This window comes from Hetaerina americana, unplaced genomic scaffold (genome assembly GCF_022747635.1).
Source record: "Hetaerina americana unplaced genomic scaffold, ioHetAmer1.1.p SCAF_1, whole genome shotgun sequence".
NCBI lineage: Eukaryota > Metazoa > Arthropoda > Insecta > Odonata > Calopterygidae > Hetaerina > Hetaerina americana.
The window spans coordinates 26,888,223-26,906,850 of NW_027286069.1; the positions used below are offsets into that span (position 1 = coordinate 26,888,223).

The window sequence follows — 18,628 nt, forward strand, 5'->3', positions numbered from 1 at the left end:
CCGACGGACGTCGAATCAGAGTGCTCTCCACAAAGCCCTTCAAGTAGGGTTCGGGATGCCACTGAAAAATATTTGTAGTCTCCAGGATCTGAGCCCGGGTCTTCTTTGTGGTGAGCCTGCACGTTAGCCACCGCACCATCCCATCCACCTCCAATTTCTCAAATAGCACCATGAAATGGAATCCTAAAGCTAATAGTATCGGGTGCCATCGTTACAGAACCATTCTCTAGATACTCCAATACCACATCGTTTTGCGAATCATAGGCGGTCGATATTCGCCATAATTTGTGCTAAGAGTCTGGAAGTGATGTTAACAGGATTGTCTGCTTGGGTTGCTTTCTCCATCTTTTTTTTTTCTTTCTCTCTCGCCGTATTTTGAAAATCTGATTAGTAAACAAGCAACTTTTAGAATCTACAAGCTTTATTTGGAAATTTGAATGCTGTTTCCTCAAAAAAATAAGCTCTATTCAGCCTCCATGCTCATAGCATATTGAGAGAATAAATGAGAATTTTTTGGTCGCATATTCATGTATTTATCAAAGGTATCGAAAATTCAATTATCCCTGGTCTACAGTTTCAACTAGTGTGGGCAAGTTTGGCATCGAGGCTCAATTTTCGCGCTCTGTCATTGGAGGACGACTAAGTTATGTTAGAATTGAAATCCCAAGCCAGGTTACAGTACAAGCAGTGTGCCTTTTGACAGGTTAGTTGTTTTTCGAAGTCAGTGTCGTGTGTATGGTGTGTAATATGCTATTCAGGCTTAGGAAATTGTCGCGGCAATTAGCTGCAGTAATTTAGTTGTGTTAGTTCTTTTATGTCTTAAAATGTGTATGGAAAATTACCTAACATAAGCAGGTAGGACTTAGCGAGGCAAATTTTGCGGGTATTAACTGAGTCTGGTCATAACAATAAGAACTTTCGTACTGGATATTCAAGTTTTTTTTGCTTTGCGTCATTCTATGAGGAAGGGAGCTTCAGAATTAGGCGGTATACGGACTCGAAATCTTCGTTTCCATCCGTTGAAGCTTCTGGTGCCAAATTAAGGTGAGAAACATTTGCGCATTTTTTAAGTTCTGAATGGGACATGTTCGTCTAGTCACCAATTCCACTCTAGGGAATATCATTTCTTTACCGTAAATTATTAAAGGAAAGCTAGAATACGACAAGCCTACTGATGCCCTATTTGGTGGTCTAATGTTGGCTGTAGGTCATGTGTATATTTTGTTTTCGTGTTATTATATTTTATAAATTAAATTTGATTTGAAATATTCAATAATCAAACATTCTCTTTGTGATTTAAATAATGTTTAAATGTCTGAATCGGATTGTTAAACCTATTATTGTTGACAATAATACATACATTCGCGCTTCATATTCCAAATGCATTTGTGGCGAAGGTGAATTTCCAGTAATTGATATTTTATGAGAGCCATTGCATCTCCGTTATATATTTCATATTATTTTGATTCGTATCATAATGGACATTGGACCCTAAAAATCTATTATTATTATTATGAAAACCTCGCTGCCTAGTCTTCAGAAACAGTCGTAATAATGGTACGAGTGTAATTTGTTACTTCTCATCAGACTTTTCTGAAAGGTAACGTTATTGTTTTAAATCACCCAAGGGGATCGGGATGGCTCGTGGAAAGTTGGACGTGTCATAATTAGTCATCTAAACTTCTTCCACGACTCCCTAATGGTCGGTGCAGTGTATCAATTATCAGTGGTATCAACGAAATACTAAACAATGTGATTACATTGATTGAAACAGTGTTAAATAGTATAGATTACCATGATAAACCCCCACAGATAACTGCTTGCTTTATTTCGTGAACTCGGTGGTTTGAAGTTCTGACTACATGTGCTTAAGTATTGACGATAACAGCCAAACGAAGTTAATGACCCTACGACTCTATTTGTTATGAGTGTAGCTAATTTATTACTAAAGCAGAGCATTCATGCCTCCATAAATCATAGAATGCACTTAGTTATAGTTTCTCTAATTTGTGAAATAAGCCAATTTTATTCTCAAAAGCTAGTATATGATTTATGACCTGCCGTTCACGAAGGGGTCCTCCTTTTCAATAATTCCAAATAGCAGTCGTCAACATCTCTTAACAAATTTGAACTCTGTGGAAATCACCAATTATAATGAGACTCCCCCCTATAATACGTGGTTTAGGCCAGCCCCATTGATAGCTTTTTACGACAACTCACGAAGGAGATGCCCAATATTGTAACTATGTGGCATTAGTGTATTCAAAAGTAATCATGGAGGAGCCTTTACTCCTCTCGATTGTAAGTTAAAGTTAAACAGTGTTACTATGCCCTGTGCGTAGAATGCCAATCACATAAGGAGTAAAAGCATGTATTCATTATCAATTGGTAGTTCTTTGTATAATGTGAATGAAATCAGCCATATCACTCCACTAAATTAAAAGTAATTTCTAAGAGCTAGCCAAAGAGCTTGGTAGTATCGTGCATGAAAGGAAGGAGTGTTAAGTATATTCTGAGATTTTCACAAAGATGAATGTTCTGGGTTAGAAGATAATGATGAGTACTGCTAGAATTGTGGGAAAATGGATGACCTACAGTATTGAACATAGGCCTTGATTCATAAACTAGCTGTGGAGGCTTGATTTTTTCATGCATTAGAGGAAATACTACCTGTATAGTCTCTGATTTGCTGATGTATGAATATTCTGACTTATTAGTGGTTTAGCTTCTGTTATTTACCTTACAGGGGTATTGTCAGTAACTTTTTGTCAATCTTTTAGTGCCTGCTTTGATAAGTAGATTGAATATTGTGTGCACAAAGGAAATATGACTGCAATTTATATGTTATTTTAGGGTAATCTGGGTAGGTTTATTTAGGGTAGAATTTTTACTTGTATACATTGTTTTTATCAGTATCCTTTTTTGTTATCACTGATCATCTATACACTCTTCTGACTGTGAGAGACTTGTGGGCCTAGCTCATTTTATTGGCAGAAGTTTGCAGTAGTATCCCAATTCCAGCTTGGGGTGCTATTTGGAGAGCAGTTCAAGCAGGGCATGCCATTTATTGGACATTAAACCTTGGATCCCTTTGCATCTTTTGCAAGAGAAAGCTAATGCTTATTTTCTCTCCTCTCTTCCCCTATTGCTGTACCTCAGCTGTTGGTCTCCTCCCTTAATAAGGTCCAATACAGCATTACTCGAATGTCTATAAATATGAGTATAATTGCTTTTTTCTTGCACCTTATGTTTATATTCTTGCTATGGTTTCCCTTTGGTAAACTTTAGGAAATTTCATGGCATTTAATTTTGGAAAAAACCAAAGAAGCTTAAATCCATATAATTTTAAATGTCCGTTAACTTTAAATGTGTTTGGGATTCATTCATTCCTCCTTTACTATACTTCTTTTCCGCTTTAGTTGGACCGTGGATGTATACTCACAGTTATTTTTCAATGCTCCCAAAGAATTAACAGCTTAGATCTATTTCAATATGCTACTGCATTAATTGAGATAATTTAATGGGCAACAATGGTGTCAGGAATTAGCCTATTGTCCTTTTGCCTAAGAATATGCATTGTTGTTAGTATTACTGAGGTCAATGTTGCAGTGAAAAAGTTATTTGCATTGAAATATGTCCAATCTTATCACTTTGTTGTATTGGTTAATGGCTTTTATTGGGAATTTTTTTCTATGGAGAAACATTTACCTATCTGTAATAGTTTTGTAGGGAACATGAATTAAATCAGCTTTAGTATTTACTTCATAGTAATTGCAATATTCTATGCAATTGGATGTTTAAGTCTCAAAAATTCAAAATATTCCATGAGGTAATGTGAAGCTTATGTTCTGCATTCGAACCTAATTTGTGTATCAAATACATTTTTTAACCATTCATGTGAAATGCTGTGCTTTAGTTTTTGATTCTTTGCAATTAGCATGTGTCAAATATTTAATGCTATTCTTACATATTAGCTAGCATTTTCTGTACTCTTAAATCAGTTCAATATAATTTCAGTATTTTAATGGAAGCAAGCCTTGAAATATTGTTACTTATGCCACTGATATATTGTTAATTGTAAATTTTATTTGGGATGTCTAGCTGTTTTCTATATGTATGTTTCATCTTAGGGATTCAGTAGCCCTCAAATGAAATATATAGATAGAAAACAGCTAGAAACAAACCAGTAGCCTGTTCCTCTAAACTGCAAGTCAAATTAAAAGTCCTCCGAAAGACTGAAGTAATTCAAAGGTTTCAAGTTTGCATATACTGTATCAGAAATTTTTTATGGAATGTTCTCTTAGGTCTTTGTAGCATTTCTTGTGAACAATACCTTACAATGGAATGTATGAATATAGCTGTCATAATATGATATACCTTATTCATTTTGATAAATTGTGCAACCATATTAAAAGCCATCAAGATAAATAGTACACTGTATAATCTCAACATAAATTCTTAAATGTGATGTAGATCGTAATAAAAAAACGCATCCATTTAATTAAGCAGGTTTGTAAGTTCCCAGGTATATACCCTTTTCTTGAAACCGAGGATACGAGATTGGTCGCATAAGTACCCGGCCTGACCTTGAGATGGCTGTAGTATTTGAAAAATATCACTGTAATAGAAAGTAAGCTATCTATACAGCATATATTTAAGTTTGAAGGTGCCACGTTGTCTAGTATTTGTTTAGCAGCCATCAATAATGAACGTTTTCAGTGAATTTGTGAAAATGGAGGAAATTGGTCATCGTTATGTGATACAATTCTTTTATTTGAAAGGCCTCAGCCCAACAAATATAGAAGCTGAACTGGATTCTACTCTGGGTAACTCTGCTCCTTCGTTTATAACTGTAAAATATTGAAAGCAGAGTTTAAATGAGGCTCTATGAGCTGTCAAGACAAGCATTGCATTGGTCAACCAAATGAGGTGACGACTCCAGAAACGTTGAAGAAAACCCACAAAGTGATACTGGGTGATCATTGACTGAAAGTGTGCGAGCTAGCAGACATAGTAGGCATTTCAACAAGTACGGTACATTGCATATTAACTGAATGTTTGGACTTGAGAAAGCTGTGTGCAAGATGGGTGCTGCATTTGCTCACACTCGAGCATAACCAGTGTCATGAAGATGTTTCAATTGAGTTAAGCAAAGTTTCACAGCAACAAAGCAGAGTTTTTGTGCCGTTACATAGCCATGGATGAAACATGGGTCCATTACTTCACACCCGAGACAAAAGAACAATCAAAACAATAGATTCACCAGGGAGAACTGGCTCCAAAGAAGTCGAAGACCGTTTCATCTGCAGGCAAGATCATGGCGTTGGTTTTTGGGATATGCATGGTATAATTTTCATTGACTATCTTGTAAAAGGAAAAACTTTCAACTGCGACTATAATGCAAACTTATTGCAACGTTAGAGGGAAGAAATCAAGCAAAAGTGGCCAGCATTTGGCTAAGATGAAAGTGCTGTTTCATCAGGACAATGCACCAGCTCACTAATCTGTTATTGCAATGCCCAAAATTCATGAATTAAAGTTTGATTTGTTACCTCATGTACCCTATTCACCAGATTTAGACCCCTCAGATTATTTTCTGTTTGCAAACTCGAACAAATGACTCTGTGGTTAAAGATTTACCGACTGTGAAGAAGTGATGTCGGCAGTTAATGGCTATTTTGAGGAGCAAGACAGTTCTTTTTATAAAAAGGGTATCGAACTTATTGAGCATCGCTGGGAAAAGCAAATAGAGCTGAAAGGAGATTATGTTGAAAAATCAATAAATTTTTGTTTCCTTTGTTGAGTTGGGTACTTCTGGGACCACCCTCGCACAATATGATTTCAACTGAGTTGGCAATCAGTTATGCAAACAATTAACACATGAAATGTGTTGCAAGTTGAGGATAGTCTAAAATATTTAGTATTAAAGTTTGCATTACGCCTAATGGTAGAGCTATGGATGTTTGTCTTAATTAGTAAGTATCAAGGTTACCTTTCTCATGAGCCGGAGCCCTAAAGACTTGTAAACTAAGCACAGACATGATAACATACCTACTAAAGAAAACAGCTTGCAAGAATCACATGGTGGAATATTAGCAATAGAATGAATATCTAGCAGGATTTGTTTAACAAATGGGGAATTACCTCAAAACTCAACGCCACAATTCAAGTAACATTTAAAGAAGGCATTAGGCAATATCATGTTGCAGGAACATTCTAATAAGTGGTCATGTTTATGTTTTGAAGAGTAATTTTATAATGAACATGCACAGTATGATCCCGTGGTGTCAGCTCTGGTTTTTTATAGATAGTTTATGTTTGAATACTTAGGCAACTTCTTGATAAGCTGATAATACATGTAACTATGACATGTTAAATGAAATTCTGTGTCCATACTAAAAGGATAGACTTGTACTTTTCCACAGATTTTATTATATGGTACAACGCGTTTCACTGACTAGCGGCATCATCAGGTACAAATTAGCGAGAATAACATGGTGGAATATTAGCAATAGAATACTAGTTGGAAAAGTACAAGTCTTTCCTTTTAGTATGGATATTAAATACTTCCACGGAGTGAAGCCTGAAACAATAGAAAAATTCTGTGTAAAATGTACTTGTAAAAAAATAAATAAGAGTGAAAAGCAGAAAAGGTAATATATACTTTATAAATGTATTATATTAGAAATAATTAGCCCAACTTAAATAATTATATACTTGTGCCATTGTTTTCAGAATGATGAAATATATATAAATCCTATGCCTCCAGTAACTTCTCCAGGTCCTTCAAAATCAAAGATGGTTGTTTTTGTAGTCACTCATTCACTATCGAGGTGAATTCATCATCTCACATGAATGCAATCTTTCTAGGATTGAGCTTGATTAAAATTTGAATTTTACATAGGTTACCTTATTGTCAATTATTGTTCTGATTTTTCTACATTGTGGTTTGTTATTATATTTTCTCATTTTTTATTATAGCAGCAACATGAGTAGCTCCGAAGAAGTTTCATGGATTTCTTGGTTCTGTACACTCAGAGGAAATGAGTTTTTCTGTGAAGTGGATGAAGATTATATCCAAGATAAGTTTAATCTCACTGGATTGAATGAACAAGTACCACATTACAGGCATGCATTGGATATGATTCTTGATTTTGAGCCAGGTTTGTTAGCTATGAATATAATTTTTTTTGTGGTTGATGAATTTTATAAAGTTATTATAGTTGCCTATCAGTAAATGTTGCATTGATTTAATGTTTATTATCAACTCTCTAATGCTAAGACGATGAACTAGAAGATAATCCTGCCCAGCCTGACATGACAGAACAAGCAGCTGAGTTGCTTTATGGTCTTATACATGCACGGTATATTCTTACCAATCGAGGAATAGCACAAATGATTGAAAAGTATCAAAATGGAGAATTTGGACACTGTCCTCGGGTATATTGTGAAAGCCAGCCTTTACTTCCAATCGGTAAGATGCATGATATAATGTATTAATACTATTACTAAGAACTTGATATGAATTATATCGTGTACTCTTTTGTAGTGTAAGCATTATCTTTATAGCCTGCAGTGCATGAGTAATAATACATGAACATACATCACCTTCAGTTTTTTAAGCATCACTAAGCCAACAAGGAATGGTACCAGTAAGTGGTTATTCCATTCTGTGATTCTTCAATTTTAGGCCTAGATTTAGAAATCTGGCTTGAATACTTCAAAAGTTATAAATTGATTCTGATTCTTGCTCATCAGGGTTCACCACTGGGGGCATTCTGCCCTAATGTTTTGTACTGATGCAACAATAAAAATGAAACACACCCAGTGATGGACTCAGGAGAGTGAGAATTCAAATTTATTTTAACTCTTAACTTTCCTGATTCTAATGCAACATTTTCAGAGTGTAAAACTCATTCGCCTTTACCGGGTGAATGATTTTTACGTTCTGAAATTGTTACATTGAAATGCACATTAGCGGATGACTCCGTTAAAAGCTACAGTTGCCGCATCTCCTGCAGTTTCTTTGGAATGCCTGATTCTAGGCTGGAATTGAATACTGAGAATGGAATTGACCCATCGCTATTACTTATAAAAAAACATATTTTAACATGAATGGCTGGTGCCATAACATTCCCCTTAAATGCCCTCGTAGCAGCTTTTGGGGTTATAAATGTAGATGTATTATTTCTTCCACCATATGCCGAGGTGACATACAAGTAAATCAAGGAGACAATCAGGTCACTGAGAATCATATAAAGATTGAAGCTCAACCTTATGTTCACAAATTATATATATATACAGCTATACAACATGCATACCTGTAGCTATGCATGTTGTGTAAAAACTGAGTGAGTGCTGCTGGGCACTTGCGAAGAAATTATCATATTACAACAGTGGGGTTGAATAATGAGAAGTTTCATGGCATCACAATTATAATAGCAACCTTAGTTTTTTATGTCACGAAATTGGAAGATGGTATAGAATTTATTGATGCTCCTGTTACATTTTTCACAAGTCTTACAATACTTGTAAATGGTTTTGAATTGATAAAAAGTTTTTTAATGTATTGTGTGTGCAAAATATTTCTCCTAACAGCTATTACTTAGTACAGGGTGTGTTCCAAAAGTAATGCAATTTAATCTCCCATGCTGCTCCTATTGGCCGGAGTAGGATCAAACCACTTCAAGTAGGTGGGGGGAGGACACTAAGCTTTGTCGCAAGACCAGTCTCAGTGCTCTCCAAGCTGTGGAAGCAGCAGGGCATCAGTTATCGTATGCCAACCATGTCACATACACCAACCAAGCATAAATTTTAAATGAACTTCTGCAATGTGTTGATAATGAATCTAATTATTTGGACAACATCATCATTGGTGATGAAACCTGGGTTTTTTAATGCGACCCAGTAACAAAACATCAACACCTCTTGAGAGCAACACCGGCTAGTTCCCCAAGCCCCAAAAAGGCAAGAATGAGCAAATTCAAAGTGAAAACAATGCTTATTGTCTTTTTCGTCAGTAAAGGAGTGGTATGTGAGGAGTTTGTTCCTCAGGGACAGACAGTTAACACTGCCTACTACGTGGATGTGCTAGAAATACTTTGAAAAAAGGTCACCAGGACGAGAAAATAAATCTCCTCTACCTGGCAACTCCATCACAACAATGCCCCTTCCCACAACACGCTAAGAGTCCACAAGTTCCTGGCCAAACACCAGGTGATAATGCTGCCCCACTCCCCCTGTAGTCCTGACGCCGCCATAGCAGACTTCTTTTTGTTCACTTGGATTAAGGAAGCCTTGAAAGGAACCTGTTTTTCGTCCATTGAAGAGATCCAATCAGCGGTGACGAAGACCTTGCGAGAGGTCCCTGAAAATACCTTCCAGGGTGTGTACTGGTCATAGCAGAGTCGCTGGACAAAATGTGTAGAGGTCCAAGGACAGTACTTTGAAGAATTTTAAGTGTTTGTGCCAATCTATTCAATTAATTACTTTTCTAAAATTGCATTACTTTTGGAACAACCCTTTGTTTCTTTATGTTGGTAATATAACCAAAATATAAGTAGGATTAGTTTTGTTATCATCTCTAAAATTTTGTTTTGAATTTGATTTCCTATGAACAGTTATGGACCTGGTGTGTTAGAATAACATAACATTTTGTTATATGGTATGTATGTAGAGTAATATGCTGTAAAATTTGGATTTAAAATCATTTTATGATATCTGTGATACTGTAATGGTGGACATTATTTTTATAAGAGTAGTTTGAAAAGTCCGTGCAAAGTAAGAGAGAAGGGCCACCACTTGTTTTTTGAAGTTATTTTCAGTAAGTAGCATATTTTGAAGGAACACCATGTTTCAAGCACATCAGTCTGTTACTCTGTGAATCGTGAATGTAATATGGACAATGTGAATGATTTCAAAACAAGGATGAAAGAGCATTTCATGTATTCGTAAAACTATATTACTTGGAAGGCCAATCACCGAAGAAAACCAAAACACATCATGGTGAGTGGTCACCATTGATTAGAATTGTTTATCATTGGATTTGATAATTTCTGAGCGGCCATATGAGCGCAAGCATAGCTCAAATGTTGTGGATGCCTATCAAGGTCACTACTCCAGAAATCATTGATAAGAGCAATGATGTGAGGGAAGACTCAAGTAAAATGAAATTGCTAATGCAATAACCATATCAAGTGAAATGGTGAATAATATTTGCACTAGAATTTGAATATGAGAAAACTGTCTGCAAGAAGGGTGCCATGATTGCTCACACTTGAGATCGGACACAAAATCATATGACATGACTCAAGGCCAATTTACTGCTGTTTCATTGAAGTTCTCAGGACTTGTGGAGTTAATTTATCACTCTGGTCGAAACATGAATACAGCACTGCATGCCTGGTCCCTACGAAAAGCCCAAGGAATGGGTTTCTAGCAGGGAGTCTGTACCAAAGAAGTTTGAGATGATTCCTTCAGCTGGGAAGAGTAATGCCACTGTTTTTTAGGAAATTCTCAAGGAATGATGTTCATTGACAATTTGGAAAAGGGTCAAACTATGGCAGGTGCATACTATGTATTGCTATTAAACTGTTTAAAAACTGGCCTGCAAGAAAAGCATCTACAGTCGATTTGCAGCAAATTCTGTTTATATCACTACAACGCACCAGCTTTCTCCTCTATAGTTGTCACAAAACTGATAAAGAGCTATGATTCAAACTCATTCCCCATCCCCCCTGTTCTCTAGATTTGGCTCCCTTGGACAACTCCCTGCTCTTCAATATGAAGAAATGGCAGCCGGAAGGAGATTTTATTCAAATGAAGAGGTGATTGCGGAAAAAATCCTATGTGGCATAGTTGGAACATTCGCATTATTTGGGAGGGATCAACAAACTGGAGATGCATTGGACAAAATGTGTAAGCCTAATAGGAGCTTATTTTGAAAATAAAAGTGTTGTTATTATTATTATTATTGGTAATAGTAGTCTGCAATTTAAGGTAGGGTGTGAATGGACACCTAAACACGGCTACATTTCTTTGCTTTGTTTAACAAGAGACGACCTGACCCAACAGACTACATTAAAATTCTGTATTCTTCCCTCCTCTCTATCACAGTCTTCAACAGTGAATTTTGATGCATGCCTACCATTTCGAATTCCAAGAAGTGATAGAGCTGAGCATCTCCATTACTATTGACTGTTATTGCAGATATGGAAACTTAAAAATATGCTGTTATTTACTTATTTAATGAATTTGTTTTCCTTTCATTGAATCGGACATGATAATGGTTTATAATAATTTCAACTTTTGCAATTTTAAAGAAGGATTATTATGTTTCTTAACTTAGTCATTGCTACTTTATTTAAACAATTTTTTTCGTGAATCCTTTGTTTTTTCAGGACTCTCGGATATTCCTGGTGAAGCTATGGTGAAATCTTATTGTTCTAAGTGTATGGATGTATATACACCAAAGTCATCCCGTCATCACCATACAGATGGTGCATATTTTGGAACTGGTTTCCCCCACATGCTCTTCATGGTTCATCCAGAATACCGACCAAAGCGACCGAGCAATCAATTTGTCCCACGGTAAGATGTTTTTCATTTTTTGCCTTTCTCCTCTAGTAGTATCCATGTGAAAAAAATCTGCAAAACCAGTATTTCTAGCCCATGTGGGTGGTAGTTTGCATTTATCTGCAGATTTAATGTTAAGGAAAGGCTCCATAAAACTTGGATGTGGAGTTTAGTTTTTCTGAAACGTGTAGTTTGAAACTTATGAAATATGACTGTGGAGAAGGATGGAAAAGGTGAAATGGACAAAGATGAAAGCATAGGAGAAAGTTCTAGGCTTGGCAAAGTAGAAGAGGGAATTGTTGGGATAAATCCGAATGAGGTAGGAAAGATAGTTGAACAGTTTGATAGGCAATTGGAATGTTGAAGACTGTGATAGAGGGAAAGGCATTAGACAAATAAGTAAGGGGTTTGGAATTGGATTGACATTTCTCATAGAATGAGTGCTGTAGTGAATGCCCAATTGAAAAGATACTTATTCTAGTATTGAATGTCAGGTGGTGTTTTCGTAGGAGACTCAAGGAAGTGTATTATTGTACCATTGTATAGTCTTGTCCATCCAGAACATGCCTTAACCCATAGAATGTGAGTAGTAGCAATCATTTAATTAAACAAAATCTGTTTGGCTTGTTCTATTTAGATCAAAATCTCTTTGCGACATGTTGAAGCAAATTATAAGCTGCTATCAAGGAGAGTCTTAAATGTCATTGAGTAATTTTTTCAGGAATATTCTCTAAGTAAAAAAATACTCCAGCTTAAGAAAGATCAAACATTTTTTTAGTATCTTCAAATATAGCATTTGCTGAGCATAGCACAAAAATTTATGCAAACTGATTTGTTCAGATTTTATTTGCTCATTTCACTATTGCCATTATATAAGTACAAGTGCCATGTAAGATTTAAATCATAAAAAATTTAAATGAAATTGTAATTGGAACTCTAATGCTTATTTTACCTGTATTGTTCATTTTTCAATAATTTTAATGTGAGTTTGAATGACTAAATGGGTTTACTGGATACATTGTAAGGGCACCAAAGTAATTATTCAGTATAAGTTGTGTATTTTTTTTCATTTCACTGTTATTTGGGAACTTTTTTCAAAAATTGTATTCCTATAAATTTACATTGACTACGAAAATGGTAAATTATTTGTATTAGCTAGCTGTATTTTTATAATTAGTCGCAACATTTTGTGAAGCTTCTATATTTAATTTTCTGCTTTTCTTTCAGATTGTATGGGTTCAAGATTCATCCACTGGCATACCAAATGCAACACCAGGCTGCCATCAACTTTAAGGCCCCGTTAAGAGTTGTCGGCTATAACAATGGGAAACGCTGAGCTCGTAATGGGCAGTCACATTTCCCTCTTATCCCACTACCACAGGTGTCAAAACCTTAGGAAATACCCAAATGATTTTGATGCTGTGTTGTGGAAAGTGGAACTCGGGAAATAATTTCATTTAAGGTGTTCGATTGTAGGTTATCTTGTCATATTTTAAATTAAGTGCAATTTCTGCAGTGAATGCCAATATTTAAGAGTCATCTTCCTGTATTTTTTGACGTTGTGGGCAGGTTGTTGGCTCTCAATTTCAGAGAGGATGGATGATTTGAAAATGATTGAGAGGTTGTGTTTGCCCCATTCAGTAATTTCTTCTGGTCTACTTGGTGGTTACTATATCTTCAAATTTCTGTATGAAAATTGAAAATTGTAATAAAAGACATTGATCAGTCCATTGTAATTTTGTACATTTACTTTTCACAATAGTACATTGGCAATCATGTTATCGACCTTTCCAAAATTTTTATACTTGCGCAAAAGTAGCATTATTAATTCTGACTAATGTTCTTCTTATCGCCTCATACACAGTTATATGAATCCAATTGTATGTGACACATTTCTCCAATCATGGATCATTAACGGCAATCTACCAGTTAAGGTAAGTTTTAAATGGGCGCATAGTAGCAGACTACCAAGCTGTACAGCAACAATGTCCTTGCCTCTCCTGATAAAACACAACCCAACATCTAGTGCTACAATTAGCCCTCCTTCAATTGTGATTACTTCCCACCTCCCTTAATTTTGTCCAATATTTCAATCTAACTCCTGCTCCTTCCTTGCTTGCCGAATAATCTCCTCTTTATATCTCCCGACATGCCATTACCTACAAATTGAGTACCTTCAGGTGTGATGTGGTGGAAGTCGAGCATAATGAATGACTGATCCAAGCACGATATCAAGTGGAAAATTGCTTCGATCAGTTATTCATTATCCCATCACCAATTAAAATCATGTTCCCTTCCTCTTATGGGTTTCTCCCAACCATCCCCTTTTCTTCACACTATATGTAGCACTTCCTAGTTTGCTTCTCCTCTTGTTCAATTCAACTTTTTCCATCCTTCTCCACATCCACATTTCAAATGCCCCCAATCTATGTCTATCCTTCTGCCTCAATGACCATTTTTCTGTGCTGTGCAAAACTACACTTCATATCAAGGTGTAGATGAGGCTTTTCCTAACATCCCTACTATTAGTCCATGCCATCAGTGCCTTTATCCTTGAGGAAGGACGTTGCTTAAGGCAATTCTTCCCCACAATGTCCTTACTACTTTAATCATTTTGGTCCAGAACACTTCAGAGATAAGTTAACTGTTCTACCTGCTCTAGTTAATGGACTCCTATTTTGTGATGTAACTTCTCCTCTTTCTTCATGTAACTTCTCCTCTGTGAACTGTGCGTTTCTCTTTCTGGAAAGCTGCATAACCTTCGTATTGTTTACATTTATTCTCATCAAATACCTATCGCACTCACTTTTCATTGCCCTCAGCAGAGTTTATGACCCTTGTGGCTGACTGGTAAACTAAAGCTTGATCATCTCTAAGCCTGATTTTATGAATTCACCAGTCACTATCAATCCGTTTCTCCCAGCAATTTGGACTAACACGGAGACTAATATACAGGCCGAATCTCTAGTAATTCTAGAATGGACAAGTATGTATTCTGTTTTAGATGAAGAAGAGTTCCACATACATTCTACCATTATGCTTTCACTGGGTTAGTCACATTACTGCTAATTTGTTATAGTGTACTTTGTAGTGACAGACGACGCGCTCGCGCCTCGACTCTCACTTGTCCGACGATGCGCTCGCGCCTCGATTCTCAATTGTCTGCAATTGCCCTAGAGGGCCGAGCGGCAATGACCAGAATGGCCTGGCGGCAATGACTCCGCACAAGAGTGTGCGCGCATCCACCGTAGTGTCCAGATCGAGTCCGTCAGTCGCTTCATCGAGGACCTTCCATAATGTACTCGTACTAAGTCGCCGCAATAAACCTTACTATCCAATATCACCAGCATTATTCCTACCTAACCACGTGGAACCCTACATTTTGGTGACCCCGACGTGATCTTTTCCGGCGTTTTAGGGACCACGTGGTCAGGTGACCGGAAGCATTAGTGCCGTAGTAAATACTATTTTTTGACTGACTCGTCGATAGCTTAACGCGGGTGAAAATGTCCAGCGAGGAAACCAACGCACAGTTCGCGAGAACAAGCATCCGAATTCCCCCGTTTTGGCCCGAAGATCCGGCAGTTTGGTTCGCACAGGTGGAGGGGTTATTCCGCCTAAACGGCATTACAGAGGACTCCACTAAGTATTATTTTGTGATGTCCCAACTGTCGCAGAAGCACGCGGCCGAGGTGAGCGACATCATTATTTCTCCTCCATCGGACGGGAAATACTCCCGTCTCAAAGAGGAACTGATTCGGAGGCTGACGGCGTCCGAGGAGCAACGCATCCGCCAGCTCCTCGAACACGAGGAAATAGGCGACCGCAAGCCGTCGCAGTTTTTACGGCACCTCCGTACCCTCGCCGGACCTACCGTTCCGGATACTTTTTTACGGACGCTGTGGCTGAATCGCCTGCCGGCCACCACGCGTGCCATTGTGACCGTCCAAGATGGCGGCGATTTGGACGGATTCGCCATTTTGGCGGATCGCGTCCACGAGGTAGCGCCCAAGCCTCAGGTATCCAGCGCGTCTACCAGCGACGCCATGCTGCAGAGGGTTGAAGAGTTGACCCGCCAGGTGGCGGCATTAGCGGCCCAGATGAGCCAGATGTCCGCGACGGTGGTTGCACAGGTCAGCAATCCCTCCCCGATTCGTGCACGCTCGCGGTCCCGCGGACACACACGAAGCAGTTCCCGCCATCGCTCTCACTCCCGGAACGCTGTGCGACAGGATGGAGTATGCTGGTACCATACCAGGTGGGGGGACGCAGCCCGCCGGTGCACTTCCCCCTGCACCTTCACCCCGGAAAACCAGCAGGGCAGTCGGTAGACGCGGCAGCCGATCACCGCCCTCCTGTAGGCCGCCTGTTCATAATCGACTCCACCAGCAAGAGACGGTTTCTCGTGGATACCGGTTCCGATCTGTGCGTATACCCTCGGGCCTTAGTTCACGGCCACCGCGAGAAGTCATCATACCAACTGTATGCAGCAAATGACAGCGTCATCGCAACGTACGGATGCAAGGAGTTGCTCCTCAATTTCGGCTTCAGGCGGGATTTTCGATGGCGTTTTGTGGTAGCTGATGTGACAAACCCCATCATTGGCGTTGATTTCCTTAGATTTTACGGCTTACTGGTCGACATGAAAAATCAGCGCCTCATAGATGGCATCACAACCTTGAAAGTGAGCGGAATCGCTGTGCGCGAACCTTTCCCACACATAAAAGCGCTAAAAAGTGACATGAGGTGTCATCACATCCTCGCGGATTTCCCGGAAATCACGCGGCCCGCCGGCTCACCCGAGGCCCCCCTCCACTCAACGGTCCATCACATTCGCACCACCCCAGGCCCACCGGTTTCCAGCAGACCCAGGAGATTGGCCCCCGATAAACTTCGTATAGCTAAAAACGAATTCGGTGCCATGCTACGTGCTGGGACTGCGCGCCCGTCCGAGAGTTGTTGGTCTTCTCCCCTGCACCTCGTACCAAAGAAGGGAGACGAGTGGCGCCCCTGTGGCGATTATCGGGCGCTTAATGCGAGGACCGTCCCGGATCAGTACCCGGTGCCGCACATCGAGGATTTTGCCCACAACCTCCTCGGTAAGACAGTGTTCTCCAAAGTGGACCTAGTGCGGGCATATAATCAAATTCCCATCAACCCGGAGGACATTGGGAAGACAGCCATAACGACACCGTTTGGCCTGTACGAATTTACATGTATGACGTTCGGATTGCGAAACGCGGCCCAGACATTTCAACGCTTCTTGGACGAGGTCCTACGGGGACTGGATTTTTGTTTCGCCTACATCGACGACATCCTGGTGGCATCCACTTCCGAGGAGGAGCACACGACCCATCTCACCCAGTTGTTCGAACGTTTGAAAAAATTTGGTGTGATTTTAAACCCCTCGAAGTGCTTGTTTTTCCAGCCGGAAGTAATTTTTTTAGGATATTCTGTGTCTGGGAAAGGCACTAGGCCGCTCCCAGAAAAAGTAGAGGCCGTTAAGAGTTTCCCTTTACCGCAAACGGTGAAAGGCCTCAGACATTTTTTGGGCCTTATAAATTTTTACCGTCGTTTCCTGCCCGGCGCCGCCACACTCCAGGCGCCATTGAGTGATCTTTTGAAGGGAAATGTTAAGGGCAAAGACCGCGTACCGTGGTGTGCTACTTCCAAGGAAGCGTTCGAGGCGTGCAAAGAGAGTATTGCACAGGCTGCACTCCTCGCTCATCCAAATGTCAACCTACCTCTGGCAGTGTTTTCCGACGCTTCGGACTTCGCCATTGGCGCGGCTCTCCAACAAAAGACGGCAGAAGGATGGCAGCCTCTAGGATTTTTCTCGCGCAAGTTGAACGGCCCACAAAGGAACTACAGCCCTTATGATCGCGAGCTGTTGGCCGTGTATGACGCGGTGCGGCATTTTCGCCACATGGTCGAGGGAAGACAATTTACGATATTCACAGACCATAAACCCCTCGTTTTTGCCTTTCGCCAGAAACTTGATAAGTGCTCCCCAAGACAGTTCCGCTATTTAAATTATATTAGCCAGTGCACGGTGGACATACAGTATGTCGCAGGAAAGGAGAACGTGGTCGCGGACACATTCTCGCGTGTTGAAGGAGTTTCCCCGGCGGTGCCCCACGATGTCCTCGCGCAGGCACAGGAAGAGGACGAAGAACTTGCCGCACTCATCCGCACGGATTCATCCTCCCTCGCGCTCCGAAAGGTCAGCCTCCCCGACAGTGACGTTTCCCTGTACTGTGATTTTTCCACCCCAACGGCTCGACCTTTTGTCCCAACTGCATTACGGCGGAAAGTTTTCCATTCGCTCCACAGCCTATCCCACCCTGGCTGCAAGGCATCTGCGCGGCTCGTGTCGGAGCGTTTTGTTTGGCCATCAGTCAAAAAAGACTGTAGAGAGTGGGCACGAACATGTTTATCGTGCCAACGGTCAAAAGTTTCAAGACATGTTTCTGCTCCCATTGGTGTTTTCTCCACTCCCACCCGTAGGTTCGATCACGTACATTTAGACCTGGTAGGTCCCCTACCCTTTTCCAGAGGTTTCCGGTACTGTGTGACGTTGATCGATCGTTCCACGAGATGGCCTGAGGCCATCCCGATCGAGGATACAACAGCCGAGGCGGTGGCGCGAGTCTTTTTCCGCGAGTGGATCTCGCGATTTGGTACCCCCGAGCGCATCACTACAGACCAGGGCCGCCAATTCGAGTGTCAGCTTTTTAGAAAGTTGGCAGACCTCTCTGGTGCCACTCACCTAAGAACGACGGCCTATCACCCAGCCTCCAACGGTCTAGTTGAGCGCCTCCACCGCCAAATGAAGGCCGCAATTCGGTGTCACGAGACAGAGGATTGGGTGGACGTACTGCCTGCCATACTTCTAGGTCTCCGTTCAGCTTGGAAGGAGGACCTAAAGAGTACCGCAGCTGAGCTGGTGTACGGAGAACCGCTGCGACTCCCGGGTGAATTCCTTTCCCCACCGCAGGACTTCAGTATGGGTGACCAAACTAGTTACGTGGTGCAGCTGAAGAAACATATGGCA

At 40.1% G+C, this 18,628-nt stretch overlaps 1 protein-coding gene across 6 annotated transcripts; it reads left to right on the forward strand.

The window, feature by feature from the left end:
• The first annotated feature begins 91 nt into the window (after positions 1–91).
• LOC139689844 (casein kinase II subunit beta-like) lies at positions 92–13,306 on the forward strand. Of its 6 annotated transcripts, XM_071586946.1 has the most exons (6): positions 738–855; positions 969–1,044; positions 6,982–7,163; positions 7,283–7,474; positions 11,400–11,589; positions 12,802–13,306. In XM_071586946.1, exons 3-6 carry the CDS (start codon positions 6,989–6,991, stop codon positions 12,908–12,910), a joined length of 666 nt encoding a protein of 221 aa, XP_071443047.1. In that variant the 5' UTR covers positions 738–855; positions 969–1,044; positions 6,982–6,988; the 3' UTR covers positions 12,911–13,306. The 6 variants fall into 6 exon arrangements, with proteins under 6 accessions (XP_071443068.1, XP_071443059.1, XP_071443054.1 ...); XM_071586967.1 differs by lacking the exons at positions 738–855; positions 969–1,044 and adding an exon at positions 92–110; XM_071586958.1 differs by lacking the exons at positions 738–855; positions 969–1,044 and adding an exon at positions 193–703.
• The last annotated feature ends 5,322 nt before the right edge of the window (positions 13,307–18,628 follow it).

What these genes read in the sequence shown, in the direction of transcription:
- LOC139689844 (XM_071586967.1), top strand. Translation starts at nt 6,989, where the DNA reads ATGAGTAGCTCCGAAGAAGTTTCATGGATTTCTTGGTTCTGTACACTC. An exon ending in GATTCTTGATTTTGAGCCAG is followed by an intron (nt 7,164 to 7,282) that starts GTTTGTTAGCTA and finishes TCTAATGCTAAG; the next exon opens with ACGATGAACTAGAAGATAAT. An exon ending in CCAGCCTTTACTTCCAATCG is followed by an intron (nt 7,475 to 11,399) that starts GTAAGATGCATG and finishes TTGTTTTTTCAG; the next exon opens with GACTCTCGGATATTCCTGGT.